Here is a 16,859-nt window from a genome sequence, read left to right as displayed (position 1 = left end):
TCGATGCCGAGCTTTCCTGCACACTTGTTTGCAGAGGTGACGGTTTGACTGTGTACTCTGGCTCTGACGCACAGATAAGTCACTTCATGCTGCTACAGCTGCGAATCGGCTGTTTTGAACTGAGAAAGCAGGAAATCCTGTGACATGATGAAAGGTCACTTGTAAACCACTGTCTGGTGGCTGACTTTGACTTACTGGATATTAGAAGCACTTTTCTTCACTCAGATATGGTCTGAACAGTAAATTATCACTGTGCAAAGACTGTGGCAGCGTGAGAGGAACAAATATAAACTGTAATATACTGTTCACGAAAGACTTCACTTCACACAACACTGATGGTTTGTGATGATTGTTTTCTAAATGACTGAGCTGCTGGATGAGCTTAAACCATAAATAAATAAAACAGCACACTACACATACGGTATATATTTATGGACAAGACGAGACGGACCTGACCCGTTTCCCTACAACCTGACATCATAATTACATTTACATTACTTTAAAACTATATATACTGTATCATATCACAACATATGAGGAGGTTGTTCAGTCACTACATTCACTGTGAAACTCATCTGGTTAAACACAGCGTTTCAGAACTGACCACATCTCAGGTCATCTTCCAATAACCTGGCTACGGAGACAACAGCGAAACTAAAGGAGAGTTTTCAATGTTTTGACTGAAAGTTTTACACTGGAGCTGGAAAAGTGTGAAAATCAGAAAAAACACCAGCGTCCTTCAGGATTATTCTGCGTTAACGTCACTCCACTGATGTCCCAGTAAAGTCATCAAGGTTGGTTGTTCTTTGTATGAATTTCATCTTCTGCTATTGTTCGTTACTATAGAAACACTCAGGACAGCTTTCCTTTAATGCTCGTGTCAGACTTTAAACCTTATGGCAGAGAAAGTGTAATTAAACTGTGAAAAACGTCTGATCCTATGATTTTAGCTTCAGCGTCAGAAAACCTTACTGCACATAGACTCCAGACTTAGAGAAGTACCCTGTACTAGTCACTGTGACTTCATTCGTTCTGGCTTCCCTGAATTTAAATGCTTCACATTATAAACCTTTAGAAATTGCGACTTTCATTATTCCAGAAACAACAGTTGTGACCTGTTACGAAAGCTTCACCTGCTTTAAATGTCACAGAGAGTCGAGTGAAAGGTTACATCATGAGTAATGTGGTTCACACTGGGTCACGAAACATCACAAAAAACCCCTATATATATATATGTATATATATATATATACACACACACACACATTTTAATATCCAATCTGTAACTTTGAGAGGTTGTTAGAAAAATAAAAATATACTAAAATACTAAATACTGCTGGACGAAAACACCATGAGAACACATCCAGGTCCATATGTTTGCAAAGGACAGAGCAGAAACGTCCAAACAAACCAACTCCCACTGAGACAGAACTCAGACAACAGGAACCTTTAGGAACCAGTGTATTTGGCAATGAAGCAAATGATCCCAATAAGAGCATCACTACACGTCGTAACACACATCAGTGTCAAACTCAACCAGGTCACACGTCCCTCCTACGTCAGCTCAGTTTATCAGATTCAGTCGTTTTCACCATCTACAGCTTGAAAACACAATTAGAGCTGCAGAGTGTCCAGAAAACACACGACCGTAAAGCTGCTGTGACACAAAACGCTAAAGAAAACCACCAAACACGAAGCTCCGTTAGAAAACACACACACACACACACACACACACACACACACACACACACACACACACACACACACACACACACACACACACGAAGGAAGAGGATCAGTGCTGCTGCTTTAGAAGATGAAGGATGAACCAGTTCCTACCAGTGATGATCAGACTGATGAAGATGATCCAGGAGTTCCTGAAGAACAGTAAATAAAATGATGTTAAAGAGGTGAAAATACAAGAATCTAGAAACAATCAATAACAAAACCACAAGGAATCATACACATGAATAACAGGGAGGGGGGTGGGGGTTAATCAAAAGAAAGGTTTTTATTAGTGACTGATTTTTCCTGTCTGGGGAATCACAGACCGACGTCTGACGAATGAATCACTGACATGATCAGTTCAGGTCTGTACTTTAGTGGAGAAACATTTAATTCTTAATAAAGTCTAATAATAAAATCTAATATCGACTGAATCAGTGATAAAAACACTGGATTCTTCATATATCGTGGTCACTTTGTAAAAATCCATCTGATTCGGACTCTGAGCAGGTTCCTAATCCTCTTAAATGACTTTGGTGTCTGAACACTGATCTGCGACATCTTCACCCACTTGTGGTTTGGGCTCCACGTCCGTCCTCTGACAGCTTCAGTAAACACCTCTCCTCACTCTCTGTTTTTAACATCGTCAGGAGGCCGAGCTGAGCTGAGCCTCTTCTTCCTCCAGCTCCCAGGCGTCGGAGGATCCCGTTACCTGGGAAGAACCAGCCCGAATGAAACCACACTAAACGATTGTGCAGTTTCCCCACGAGGAACACTCATTTCCCATCTTTGTCTTAAAGTGAAGACGTGTTCCACGTTATGTAAAATCCTAATATTGAGTAGGATTATAATAAAACCCACCGTCTCTGCTTCTGGAGTCATTTCTGAGACTTTAACACTTTTTAAAACTTGTTTTTTTTTAACAACACTATGTGACACCTAAACTTTTTATGATGGTTTATCTGACAACTAAAACCTCCTGTAACATCTTCACTGTCCTGACACAAAAACATTCAACAGAAAAATTGATAAAAGAGGAAAATTTAAATAAACTATTCTGCAATTTTCACAGAAAATGTATTTTTATTCACTTCAGGAGCAGCCGGACTAAATAAGCTGCTGTTCATTCTATTAGTGGAGCTCAGTCTCCTTAATTACAGTATATTACATTAATGGAGACATGTGCTTTAACTACAGTGACATGTCTTTTACAGGCTGTGCTCTGCTAAACGTCTCAGAGTCTAAAAGTTCCCAGCTTGTCTTTCGTGCTTCTCCTGACACTGAGAGCTGTGTCAGAGCTGCTTCTCTTGGGGCTTTTCTTTCCGCCAGCTGCAGCCGTTAAAGGCAGCAACAGTCATTTAAGCTTAGCCTCCAGTTTTAGCACAAAACCTCTTCCAGGCATTTGAATTGACGTTTTCTTTTTCCTGTCTGAGTCTCACTGCAGCTCGGCTCGTCTCACATCGCTGCAGCTTCCTTTTCTGGTGCAGGGTGTCACACCACAGATACATTAGTCAGCAATATCAGAAATCCTAACTATTCCTCTGCAGCACAGATTAACTTGTGTCCTGGTTTGATTTTTAAAGTCTCAAACTGCTGCTTTTCTGCATCAGCTGCAGTAAATCTAAACATATCTGGGATCTGGATAAAAAGAGTCGTGTTGACATTTAATTTGTGGCCTCTCACAGTTCAGGGACCAAACATTTCAGTCAGTTAATAATCTAATTAAAGTGGAAAGACTTTTGCGTCTTAATTGCGGAAACGTGCGACGTCTTCTCTCATCAGCAGCAGTAACGTGGTGCAGATCTTGAGGTGCGTGGAGAGACGCTCACCTGCTCACATGTTAAAGCCAACAAGCTCTCACCTGTCCGCAGGTTCCTCCACATTACCCACAATTCCTTGCAAACACACCTGGTGTGGCTCGAACTCCTTCAGTCGCTGCTGCAGCAGATAATAGATCATTATAGGTGGTTTTTTATTTATTTATTTAAATGATCTCTGCTCATGTTGGAGCCACAAAAGTTTATTTGCAGGCACTGAGTTGTATTCAAGAACAACACAGACCTCCATTCGTCACATTTACAGGTGTGAGATGGTGGAAAGAGTTCAGGTGGAGCACTTTACGAGAGATGTGTGTGTGATTCTCATCGACCTGTCACCACACCTGCACCATAATGGCTCAAATTGGGCCCCTTCGCTCCCAGCATGCTTTGCGTGCTACTGAGTCAGCTGAGGTGCAGGGTGCAGCTCGTCCAGCAGGTGGCAGCGTTTCACTTCGCATTTCCTGAATTCAACGCTGCAACTCGACTCTGATTATTACGTTCAAATGATTTCAGCTGACATTTTTAATTTGTTACATTAAGTCGTTAAAGGTGAATACGCTGGAGTAAATCCCTTGATAAGCCAACTGTATCCACCGGCCGATCAATAACCAGCCACACACACACACACACACACACACACGTCGATACTACTGTAAGATAAATAATTAAAGATGGAGCTGCTCTTGCAGGAATTAACAGTAAATTGAATGGTAAGTGATCAGTGATACCTTCAATGCAGCCTCCACTCACACACGCTGCTTGCACAGGCAATTATGCCGTACTGAACCGTAGTGAGTTCAGAATGACTCCAAAAGTGGGTTAACAGCTGCCTGCACCCAGTCCAAATGCTTTCAGCTCTCTCTCTCACACACACACACACACACACACACACACCGCCGCCACCTATCCATGCACAGACAATTGGCCTGGTTCTTGGAGTGGAAGACATGTCACACAGCACAGAGCTCAGAGTAACAAGGCCCTATGGGACTTGGGGGGGGCAGTGGTATACCTGCCAGAGTGAGTAATACTCTTCGCCAGTGAGTGTGAATGTGTGCAGGCCGAGCAGGAAATAAAACATCTGTGCATTCACTTTTTAAACCTGCCTTCAGTGTCGATCACACTGATTCTAATAAACTAGAGTAGATTGGAGGCAAAGTGACACTTTAGTTAGTTTAGAAATACTTAGTGAAGCCACTGTTTACGAATGTTCACACACCGATCTGCACTAACAGCAGGGAACGTCCCCACTTTCCCCGTCGCACGCCTTTGTTCAGGGAGCTTATTATGCAGTGACACCGTAATGAAGTGAAAATGATTTCATTTGGGGGGTGGGGGGGCGAAGTGTTGAAGCTCAGGAGCTGCTTCCTCTTCCCACAGACATGCACTTGTACGCCATATGGCAACATGTCAGCTCAAATGAAAACATCTGCCAGATTCCTATGTTCACTTGGGCAGAGATGATTAGAAAAGCTTTATGCTATAGACGTGATGGCAGAAAAACAAGATGGCTGGAAGGAACGCCGTGCAATCTCTAGTTTAGTACCAGGCGTACGGGGACGTGGCCCAGCAGGACGCGGCTACTTAACTCTATAGGAGGAGTGACTCATCTGGTACGGCGGCTTCCACCTGTGAGAACAGATCTGATTTCCTTGATATTGCTGCTGCGTTCTGTAAAGGTGCACCCAGCTGGTCTGTGAACATCAATCTTTATGTGTAGCAACACGTACAGAAACATCAGCTTCCACAAATCTCTCTGAATTAAACATAAGTCATGTTAAGAAACCATCACGCACAACAACAAGCTGCACGATTGGTATTAAAAACTGCAGGTGACTTTAAATCTTTCAAGAACAAAATCCACTGTAGCCTTTTAATCGTCTTTTAATCTGGCTGATAAAAACTGTTGATGTGAATCTGCGACCAGCGTCTCATCATTCAAAAAGAGCATATTGAGGCTAATTAACTCTGTCTGGCACTATTTTATTATTCCTCCACACGTGTCTTTGGTTTTTTCATTTCTCACCAATGCGGCTGCTTTGATCACAGCAAAATAAGTAAATGGCTACCCCTATTGGCACAAAGCTCTGAGGCAGAGGAGAGAAAAGAAGGGAGTGTTTATCTGCCTGGAAGCATGCTGGAAGAACAAGGATCCTGTTTTCTTAGATACATTAAATGTGACAGTTTGACTGAGCAAACTTGCCTGCAGTTTTCAGTGGACTAATTCCCAGAGAAAAAAGCCTTTTACACGAAGTAGACACATGCAAGTGAGTCACAGCATTTTAAGTTGTGTTTTCTAAACAGCTTGGCAGCTTAAAATATTCACACTGCTGCTCTCAGTTAAAAAAATAACAAAACAATACTATATTTGATCTGCAATATCGTCTAAATCTGCATGATCACATACAATGAGCAACCAGCAAATCCATGTTCAGCGCTGGGAGTTGATCTCTGTCAGCTATTTGTGCGATTGTGTTTCAGAGAGCACTGAGGTCAAACAACAATCGGGACGTGGGGGTTTTAAAGCGTTTCTCGATGTACTGACAGATTTAGTCTTCTTCTAAAATGAGGCTCGGCTGATTCAGTCTCTGAGTGGAATAAGTAGACATATTGATTGTTGTTTCAAGGTTTTATGGACGACGGCAGAGTTATGGCGGTTGGGGCTGCGTCGGCTCCCCGCCAGGAAAACAGATCCGGGCATCGTCAGCAGTCTACGCCACCGCTCTATAAACCAAGTGAGCTGGGTGATGTTCTCTCTCTCTCTCTCTCACACACACACACACACACACACACACACACACACACACACGCACGCACACACACACGCACACACACACACACACGCACACACACACGCACACACACACGCACACACACACAGGACTGAGAAGTCACATTACCGTAAATGTGGTTTTATTAATAATAACAGTATCTCTTTTAATGAACACTGCAGATACATAATAGAAAATAAATCAGAAACAAGAGAGACGTCGTCGTCTCGAGTCGTGAAAGTGCCTGGAATAATTCTGTGCTATATATTGTCACTGATATTCATCTTCATCATCATCATCATCATCTTTATCATCAAAGCCAAGTCGCCAGAAATGTTCAATTCATCATGAAAACAAAAATGTTTATCAACCCACTAAGAAAATCTTCTAACATTTCTATTCACACGGCTTCTAAAAAGAGGAGCACTGAAGCCAAACTCCTGTCAGGATCTCATTGATTCTCCAGTCAGGATTAGTATTTCTACTCTGAGAGGCCCTGTGAGTAACAACCACTGGTTTCATGAATGTATGGCTCGATTGTCTTCATCGTATTCGTGTTATTGTCTTGAATTTTATTTACACACAGAGCACAGCACATTCCTCTAGTGCTCCTGCACATAATCCACATCTTACTTTTCAGAGGGGGGGACTGATTGAGGTGGGCAACCACAGGCCTGGTTCTACTATCTGCTGTTAGATTAAAAGATCTCAAATGAAGTGGACGCTTCCTCCAAAATACCAATTTGTACTCTATTGCACTCTGAATGGTTTACAAGCAAACGCGTTGAACCTGAAGGCCTGCAATCAAATATTCAGGAAAAGGAAAAACTGGAAATAGCAACAAGATAAAGGGGAAGGATACAATATTTCATGTCATGTTTATGAGTGCATCACTCATCATCACTCAGATGTCGCAGATATTTTAGTACGAGGTTAGTTTCTCGAAAAACAACCAGCTGCAGGAGGAAGAACCGGAGCTCTGGTCTGGTGGGATTTGATGAAATCGTACCCATCACAATGGAAAAGAGATCGATTTGTGAGTGCGAGAGCGCTTCACGGTAGCTTGCTTTGGTCTAACTCGCTTTAAGTAGCATTTCTATCGTATAATTACACTTACTCCAGGATTTGTTCTGCGTTTTTTTTTTTTTAAATACATTCTTAAGCATGATTACATCAGGGTTTCATTCTAAAAGGCTACTGGATGTGAGGAGAATACAGCCCCAGATAATTACTGATCAGTATGTCAGAAACATGAAAGGTTACATCGTCTAAAATGTTACTTTTATATTCATAAGTAAACTTTAATAACATTTCACAACTTGATCATCAAGCAAACAGCTGTTTTAGGTGAAACTCTTCTTCGCTGTTGTGGTTGTTGTATTCCTTCGTCTCATCACGCAGCAGTGCTGACTCAAAGCGTTCACAATGGAGTTGGGAGAGCCCTATTTTATTTATCTGAGAGTGGAACTCAGCAGACAAATCATTTCCCGTTGACAAGGGGGATGGCAAACAAATAACAGAGCTGTCATTTAAGAGGAAATGAGTAACAGCGATAACGTTGTAGCCCTGGACCGCCTCGTTTGGTCCTACACAGGAAACCAAGTGGAGTGAATGTGTCAGGTGACGGCGGATGTCATGGCGTTCCTCTCCTCCAGCTGCACCGACACCATCGATAGCTTCATCGCTTCATCCTGTGATTTGCTGCAATGACACGTGTGAAATCAACGTAAAAAGCTGCAGTCCGAGGTTTGCCGGAGATGTCGGGACGTGTCTGTTCAAAAGATGACAACACAAACAGTTTTCTCTTGCAGAATGCGGGTAAGACATTTAGTGAATGATCCGTTTTCTATGAGCGATGACAAAACGCTGTTCTTTTTATTATGTTTCTCAATTCCATCTATCTGAAACTTTAGAACTTCTCTAAGCAAATATCCCTCAGTTACAAAAATAGACTTTTCTTTTTTGTCATAAAATAATACACATAATTCATTTTTGTCATATAATCATCTGTTAAGGTAAATAGCAAGGCTGTTTTTTTTTTTTTAAGTAAATGTTATCGTGAGAGAAAGAGAGATGGGAAGCCTAGCACCATATTCTTCATGTCCCCCGTCACACGTATGACTTTTCCTAAAGCGTTCCTTCAGGAATCACCATCTATTCCCACTCTCTGGACTCCGTATTTTGCATATTCTGGTTGAGTCCAGATCCTCAACCCTCGCAGCAGCCAGTGGAGCTGAAATCCAAACCAAACTCATCTCACAAAGGCTGCGACTCTCACCCCGTCCTCCAAAAAACCCCCCAAAAGCTTTATAAACTACACCAGCCAACAAATTAAGATAAAGGTAACAACAGTTGAACCAACACATCTCACAGGCCATTGCTTCACTTTGTACAAACTGAAACTAAAGAAAAGAAAAGAAGAGCGAGTCCTAACAGATCAAAAAACGTAAAGAAGAAACAAGTCCCAAACACTGATGCTACAAAGAATTAGAAAAACGTATGTACAGGACCCTGTATTCCTTGACTCTCTGGGTAAAGTGGTGTTGGCTTGTGTTACTGAGTGTTTATACAGGCATACAAAACTGTTCTCTTGCTTCTTTTTTGTTTTCAGTTTCAGTAAAAGCTCTTATTGGACCAAAAAAACAAAACAAAACAAAACAAGAAGAAAAAAAAGAAACTCTGCTAGAATCTCCATCACTAATGTGTCCAGTGTGTCCGACGCCGCGTCCTCGCTCCTCTCTCCCTGTTGTTTCCTGGTGCAAATTCAACAGCAGCAACTAGCTTAGAGCCATTCAGGTTCATGTGGCTTCAGTGCGCTCAGGGTCCAAGTGCCAGTGGTGAGTCCTCCCTGTGACGGACATCATATAGCTCCACAGTCTATCCCGCCTGGCACCGTCTCTGTCACCAGATGACGCTGGATATACTGGTCTCTCTGGGTAGCAGCGGCAGCATGGCGTTGTTTCCGTGGGCCTCCTCCACGCTCTGCTGCCGTGGTGACTTGGACTGCGGCCGCTGCCCGTTGATGAGTGTCATGGGGATGTTGCAGTAGGTGTGTTGGTTGCCTAGTGAGGAGAGTGGCGGGAGTGTGCCACCAGGTGGCAGGTCGTAGTCGTAGCTACGGTAATAGTGTTTCTGCCTCATCTGGGTGTGGCAAGAATTGTGGAAGGTGGAGCGCAAGTCCGGGTGTGCCGTCGCCATGGCGGTAGAAGTGGCTGCCGCCATGGAAATGGCCGAGACGGTCTGGAGCTCGCTGAAGGGACCCTGCTCGCTGACATCCAACACCTGCTCGTGGGAGATGCTCAGGGGCTCCATGCGTTTGAAAGGCATCTCGTAGAGCAGCTGCTTCCAGAACTTGGAGTTGAGTTTGTTGCTGGACGGTCCACGCCACTTGATGACAGTCAGCATCTTGATGGTGTGTTTGAGGGCCTCCACTTCCTGGTAGTTCATGATGCCGCGCAGCTCGGCGCACTCGATCAGAATGACTTTGATCTCGCCGGTCACCAGCATGTTGCGCAGCCGTGTCTCCAGCTCAAAAATGCTCCACCCCCTCCGCACCACATAGCTCGGAGTCATGACGATGATGAGACGCTTGCTCTGGTCCACACAGCGGGCCACGTCCTCGATGTAGGCTGGACACACAGACAGGGATACAGAGGTAGATAACTGGATGTCAGTACAAACTGGACAGCATATTTTCTGACTTATTTAGACTTCATACTCATCTTCTATTTATTTAATCTAGATAACTTAAATTGTACATGAACCTACACAGAGCTAATGATGAAAATATGATGAAACATATCACACAGGCTGTTTGAAGAACTCTCTTGGCCTCATAGCGACTGCTTACCCAAGTACTCCCTTTTATTTCAGTTTCAAACAAGCAAATCCAATTAACTTACAAGAAACGAGTGTTTTAAAAAATACTGGAGCCATTGAAATTAAACATCTGCTGAGTTCTTAAATCTACAGTAACACTAATTTAGTCAGTGGCACGAGGATATTGATATAGAAAATGAAATAGATATGGGATTATATATTCTAATGTAAATAACTGGACAGAATTAGGCACAAAAACCTGAGAGAGGACTTGGTTTTACTAGAACAAACGTAAAACACACTCAGTATCTGTGTGAACTCAAATTTGCATCTATTACCTAATGTAAAATAAGTGAGTGAGTTTACAGTAAATACAGTATTGTGCTCACGTCCCTAATGAGGAGCTCAGCTGCTTGGGTAGTAATGAATGTGATTAGTGTTTCCCCAGGCCTGTCCTGGGTGTCAGTAGGAGGAGGAGGGGGGAAGTGTGTGTGTGTGTGTGTGTGTGTGTGTGTGTGTGTGTGTGTGTGTGTGTGTGTGTGTGTGTGTGTGCACCTAATGTCCGCTTTTAGCCTCTCTAATCTGAGACAAAGACAGAGTGGCTCCTCAACAGCGGGTAGACGGGATTAACTGGGCTTCACTTCCCAATCAAAGCTTATGACCCTCTCATGTGTGTGAAGAGAAACTGATTTGAGAGAATGTGTGTGTGTGTGTGTGTGTGTGTGTGTGTGTGTGTGTGTGTGTGTGTGTGTGTGTGTGTGTGAGCGAGCATCTCAGTGCGTCTGCTGGTTTTTAAGGAAACAAATGTCACATCTCCTCTCTGTCCTTCTCTCCATGTCGCTGAGAATGAACTCCTCCTTTCATGTCACGCTCTGCCTGAGGCTTCACGATGAGAGAGACCTGATTAGAGTAAACTCAGATTTAAAGTCGCTCTTTGCTTCGACATGACAAGTCGCTCTCTTTGCCATTTGATAATTGGTCCTCATGCAGTAATTCCCCACAATGTGTCCCTGGAGCTAAAAGTCCTTTGTAGGGTTTGGGCCTGTTCAGATTAGCTTAAACCAATCAGCCAAAAACAAGAGTTGCTTCCACATTTTATGGCTTTATAGGTTGGATTCCTCCTTTCAGAGACCTCACAGGCTTCACAATCACTGTGTTGCATGTTTAATAACTGTCTATGTGATAAAAACTAAATTAGGGCTAAATGACATGGACTGAAGGAATCCCTGTTTCACTTCCTACTGTTTAAAAAACATCAAGGAAGTCTAAATAATACGTAGCGAAGCAGCACAGTTACTTCAGCATTAGGCAATAACAAATTTCTCCTAATGGTATTTTCTACAATCACTGCAAAGTCTTAGAGTCGGGCCTCGTTTGTACCCACTGGCCTGCAGTGAGGACGTCATTTAACACAGAGGAAAGTCTGAATTCTACTTCCACGTAGCAGAAATCTGCTGCTGGCTCCACCAGAGACCACATAGTTTTTTTAAAAAAAACATCACATCAGGGCAGATTAGAGGAGAATCATAAGGTTCACATTGTTTCCCTGTACAGTGATGATATTTCTACTTACTTTTGTTGGGTTGTGTTTATGTGTGGGAACCCTGTTTATACCAAATTAAAGTGAAATTCTGTTTTCGTTTCAAATTGCTCTTGAACAGACAAGAGAGAAATCAAAAATTCAAATCAGTAGTCAAAGTATTAAATACGGGCTTGATTACATCAAGTTTAGACACAACAAAACATCTTTTTATATTTATGAATTTTCAGTTTCAAAAGACACAAAACATCTTGTGATTGTTTTTAAATTCAGGTGATAAAGAATTCATTTTTTAGTAAGTTGTGCATTTTAATAGTTTATAATGTGCATTTATTAATGACTAATAAATAGTTTATTAATGCAGCTTGGTATTAAGATAAAAAATAAATTAATTACCCATTTGTGAAACACACTGTAAGTTAAAGGGTTATTAACCACTAATAGAATGAATAAAAACCAATAACCCACTCAGTATGAAGTGTTACCAATATTCAGAAGGTCTGTGCCGGTTCGAGTTTACACAAGCGGTAGAAATCTGGGGAACAAGTACCTCTAAGTAGTCTTGTGTCATCCTGGAAATGATCATTGGTGAAACCTAAACATAGATATTTACATTCAAAGTGTGATCAGTAAATCTGCAGAAAAGCATAAAAAAAAAACAGTTCTGTTAATTTGGGGACATGACTCTGGCATAAACTGTGTTTGTCCACTGGTGTTCCACTGGCAACCGCGCTGACCAGTTTATTCCAGCTTAATATGGGACATGTAGCATAAAAAAAACCCAAGGAAAAGCCTTGTATTTTGGTGGAAGGAGTTCAGCCAAGTTGAACTGTTGCTGCCACATGGTAGAAATTGGGATTGTACACTAGACATAAGAAATCTATCACTGTGAGATGCTTGTAATCCAGCATACTGTGGAATAACACGTTACTTATCAGCAGCTCAGGAGAAGGATTGTTGACACATGCTGAAACCCCAACAGGCCAAACTGTGTTTATCTGTAGCTGTGGATTATGCTTTATTATATCGACTGTTCAGATGCTAATACTTTCCCAATGGGAACTAAATATTTACACGTAGACACACTAAGACGGCGAGCTGTGCCACCGAGCTGGAATAGCGGCAGGCACACTTTAGTTTCCTCTCAATCCTTGCATTTTTATGCCGTTTTTCCCATATTACAACAGTCCCCCGCATCGAGCACATAATCACAGCAAGGGATTCGGTTTATAACCTTGGCGCAATGCCACCGAAGAGGAGCATAATTAGTAATGGCGGTATGTGCGGGAAGACAGGCAGATGCAAGTATTGAAATGGAGGCTAATAACATAATGATATTATCAAACTCATCTGTGTGATGAGTTAATCAAAGATGAGCATGGGGCATGGTGAGAGGCTCCATTAGAAATATACTGTGGCAAAACATGCATTAATAACCATGCATAAAGAGCTTTTTGATTGTACAGCTGACATCGTTACACAGCAGCATGCAGAGGTGCAGTCTGTGTGAAGCTGGATCAGGAACATGGGCTGTAATAACAGGGTTGGCTGTTTCCGCTAATTATGCTGCATATGTGATATAGGCTATTACACCTCCCACAGGCTTTATATAGTGTAGATAATGCACTTTAAATACCTGAGCATATAAAGAACCGACTAGTGAGTCCAGACCTTTTCTATTGACTATTTGTGAAGCACAATGGAGACTTGTTATACAAAGACAGCCTGGACAGAGCAGACTCCAGGGAAGCAGCAGTTACAGATCAGTCGCTGAACTTTTTGTAAACTTAAGAACAACAGAAGTTAAACTGAGTTTGTATCAGAAACTTTCTGAATTCTTATTGATGTGTGATTATTTTTACTATAACTTGTTTGATTATTTAAGTTGTGCAGTAACTGGACTCCGTTAGTTGTGCGTTGTGTTCGTTCAAGTGTGATTTAGTTTACAACGTATTCAAACTCATCACTCACTCGTCTTATCTGTCATCGACAGCACATTTATTACATTAACGAACCTGCTATTAAAGTCTGATCCTCACACTAATGAGGATGATAGTTATCTGACAGCTTTTCCAGGCCATTGCAATAGATGAAAGTTTTTAATTTCCTTCAATATCAGGTTAACGTAATATTGTTATTTGTTATTCTGCAGTTCCTCCTCAGCCCTGTTTCTTACTGTACAGCCTCCCGACACATCATGCATAGTACTGAATGGGAGATCCAGTCAAACAAAGCTTCAAGGGTTCTTCAGGGGTACTCATAAGACGTCAACGTTATTTCAAAGACCCCCAACTGCTCCTTGCCTAGACAAATGAAGTTACTTGGAGGTGTTTTTGGCATCGCAACCAGGTGAGTTCTTACTAAACCACTTCATCGACACCATCAGTCATGTTGCTCATTTGAACTGCATGTTATTTAATCAATTGATGATAATCCCGTACACAGCTGCATGCTTACTCATGGTGCTGACATGTGCTGTTACTGGACTACTACTCAATATTATTATTTATTTATTTATTACATGCAGCCGACATGTCGACAGATGTTTCAAACAATTATTCATTACTATTTGCTGTCTTTTTTGATCATTAATCTACTCCTTCCCACTGCATCTGTATCAATTTTAACAGTTTATCCTGTACTATTATCTCAAGTTAACTGGTTCAATGTCTCTGCTGTCTTGCTACTTCACAATCGTTCTGCATAACCTGCCAAATGCGTAGGAATCAACACAGCAACTAGTATGAAGGACGCTCAGGCTGCTCTTGTGCTATCAGGCTTGACCTGTAGACCAGCTGTGGTCAAAACGTAGTAGAACAGGTGCAGAAGTGAGACAGCAAATTGTTACTAAGCTAATTCAAAACCTATGGATATCCAGGTACATCCTTATGGTGGAAGTGCTTTATCTGAAACTGATGTCACGTCTGCTGTTGTAAGATATAACAGCAATTCTGCCCATTTGTAATGTGTGTATCTTATTCCTAAAGATGACGTATTCAGTTATTAACTGAAATTAAATAATGCAGAATGATGACATTTTTAGTTTTGTTCCTATTCTTTTCCCATTTTAACAACAATTTAATTGAAGAACCCCTAAATGTCCCCTTTCAGCATACTGCTCCGTTTCAGCTCAGCCAGTGGTTAGAAAAAGCTCACTTCGTAATGATCCGATCTGAGCAATGATGGTCTCACAGGTCTAGATACGACACAACACAGATGGATAATAGAATACAACAAACAAGGCAGATCACCACTCACAACAGCAACACGAGCAACACCAAGCGACACAACATTCGACACAACTTGACATCGCCGTGAGAGAGAGAGCTTACTTCCTGTGGGGATCAAGTCCCTGTCTGGAATGAAGAGTTTATACCCATAATGCTTCTCCAGTACGTCAGGGAGGATCTCCAGGGCAAAGCGCTCCTCCTCACGGGTCTCTTGGCTCCACTGGTCCGGGTCCACTTTAGTGTAAGACAGGTAAGCGTCGTAGTCCTTGTTATCTGTAGGCAGACAGGGCAGACAGATGGTGAGGAGTGTGAAACGTCCCGGCTCCTGTTATCCACCAGACAAACCGCTGATGTTTGTTAGTGACTCTTTTATTGTGCTCCGATTCTTCCAACACACCCTTTAATTTAGTTTTATACTCCTTGCTATCAAACACATGCAGAGAGAAAATGAAGCCTCGGTCTCAGCACAATAAAACAAACACTTGCAACACTTCATGTATTTAAAAAGCTCCCAAAACTACAATGCTTCAATTTAAATGCATATATGTTATGATTTGAACATCATGTTTCCTATGGTCAACAAACATATGCACTGCTACACCTGAGATGCTCACAATCTATTTGCATAGCGATGTACAGAGAGCTATTCATTCACTGGGAGACATCACTGAGGTGCCTCCATTACACTGACCTGTGGGCACCTTTGTGCATATGAGTTCTTTTCATCACAGCTCCTTCCCCACCGACAAATAATGTTACCTTGATAGCTGCTTTGCCCACTGCAGGCAAAACAAATTAGACTCCAGCCCCAGGTAAATGCCTGCTAGGCCGACGCATGGCGTGTCTCCATCACACACATAAAAACTCTGATTGATGACACGTTCGAAAGGCGTGAGAGCAGAGACAGAACAAGAAAAGTGAAGAACAGTGTTTCTTCTTCTGCTGGAGCATTTCACCACAATGTATCAGGAGGATGGAAATGGAAGACATGGAAGTGAGATATCCCAAGAAGATGACAACAACTTTTGGCTCCTGAAGCAACAACTTGACTCCAAAAAACCATCAGTCAGAGTGATGAGGTTGTGTATTGTGTTTCTGTTGATGTGAGCCACATTTCACTGCAGACCTGCTCTGTCATTTCATTTAATGTTCATCTCCTTTTACGTTTGCCTTCCCCTGCTGGTTATAGCCGTGCAGACACGCTGTGGCTACAAGTATGTTGACAGTATGCACATATTTACAGCACTGCATTACTTTTGACCTAGTTTAGTTAGAGAATGGGAGAAAATCCCTGCAGCCAGGTTTCCAAATCTTTAGAAAAGTCCTCCCAGAAGCTTCAAGGCCACAATAGCAGCAGATTACTGCTCATGCTTTGGTCCGACAATCAATTCTAGGTGTAATGTTTGAGGGTCTAGATAGTGATGCTGTGTAATCACTCTGTGAAATTTCTGCTGCCTTAGTGGAATGGGATATCGTTTATCACACTCGAAGCATTAAACAAAATTCAGAGACTTTATCCAGAGACAATATATAAGTCCATATATACTATTTATTTTCCTCATTTTAGCTGAAATAATTTAATTACATTTGCTCTCATTGTTTTACGGTGGGAGCATTTTCAGTACAATCTAAAAATTCAAACTGAAACAAAAGGTTGTACATAACTGAGTTATGTAAGTTTATGTAACTTAATAGTGGGATTGTTATTTTCATTAGAAAAGTGCTTTTTTTAATTCACTAAAAACATCAGGTGTGACACAAAACGGAAGGAATAACCAGAACGCTTTGAGCTACTGTGTGAACGTAGGCTTTGAGGTACCTGATTAAAGACATGACCATGGTTTCACTCTGTGACTTGCTGTCCTGTCCTGTAATAACGACTCTGGTCTTGCTGCTTTAAAAGGGCCGCATGCGGTGCATGAGCCATGAGGTGACGTTTAACCTGTCACGACAC

General features: G+C 42.0%; 1 protein-coding gene across 1 annotated transcript in view; it reads right to left on the bottom strand.

Moving 5' to 3' along the window:
* Nucleotides 1–6,458: 6,458 nt before the first annotated feature.
* Nucleotides 6,459–16,859, bottom strand: part of LOC113162805 (interleukin-1 receptor accessory protein-like 1) — a 207,946-nt gene continuing 197,545 nt past the window's right edge. The window contains exons 10-12 of the mRNA XM_026361017.1: nt 15,008–15,178; nt 12,226–12,270; nt 6,459–9,945 (exon numbers count right to left, since the gene is read on the bottom strand). Of these exons, the coding sequence (XP_026216802.1) occupies nt 9,218–9,945; nt 12,226–12,270; nt 15,008–15,178 (944 nt within the window). The 3' untranslated portion in view covers nt 6,459–9,217. The remainder of the gene's footprint in view (nt 9,946–12,225; nt 12,271–15,007; nt 15,179–16,859) is intronic.

Source organism: Anabas testudineus, chromosome 2 (genome assembly GCF_900324465.2).
Source record: "Anabas testudineus chromosome 2, fAnaTes1.2, whole genome shotgun sequence".
Classification (NCBI taxonomy): domain Eukaryota; kingdom Metazoa; phylum Chordata; class Actinopteri; order Anabantiformes; family Anabantidae; genus Anabas; species Anabas testudineus.
The sequence above is the reverse complement of the archived record's forward strand: the minus strand, read 5'-3'. Positions and strand labels throughout refer to the sequence as shown.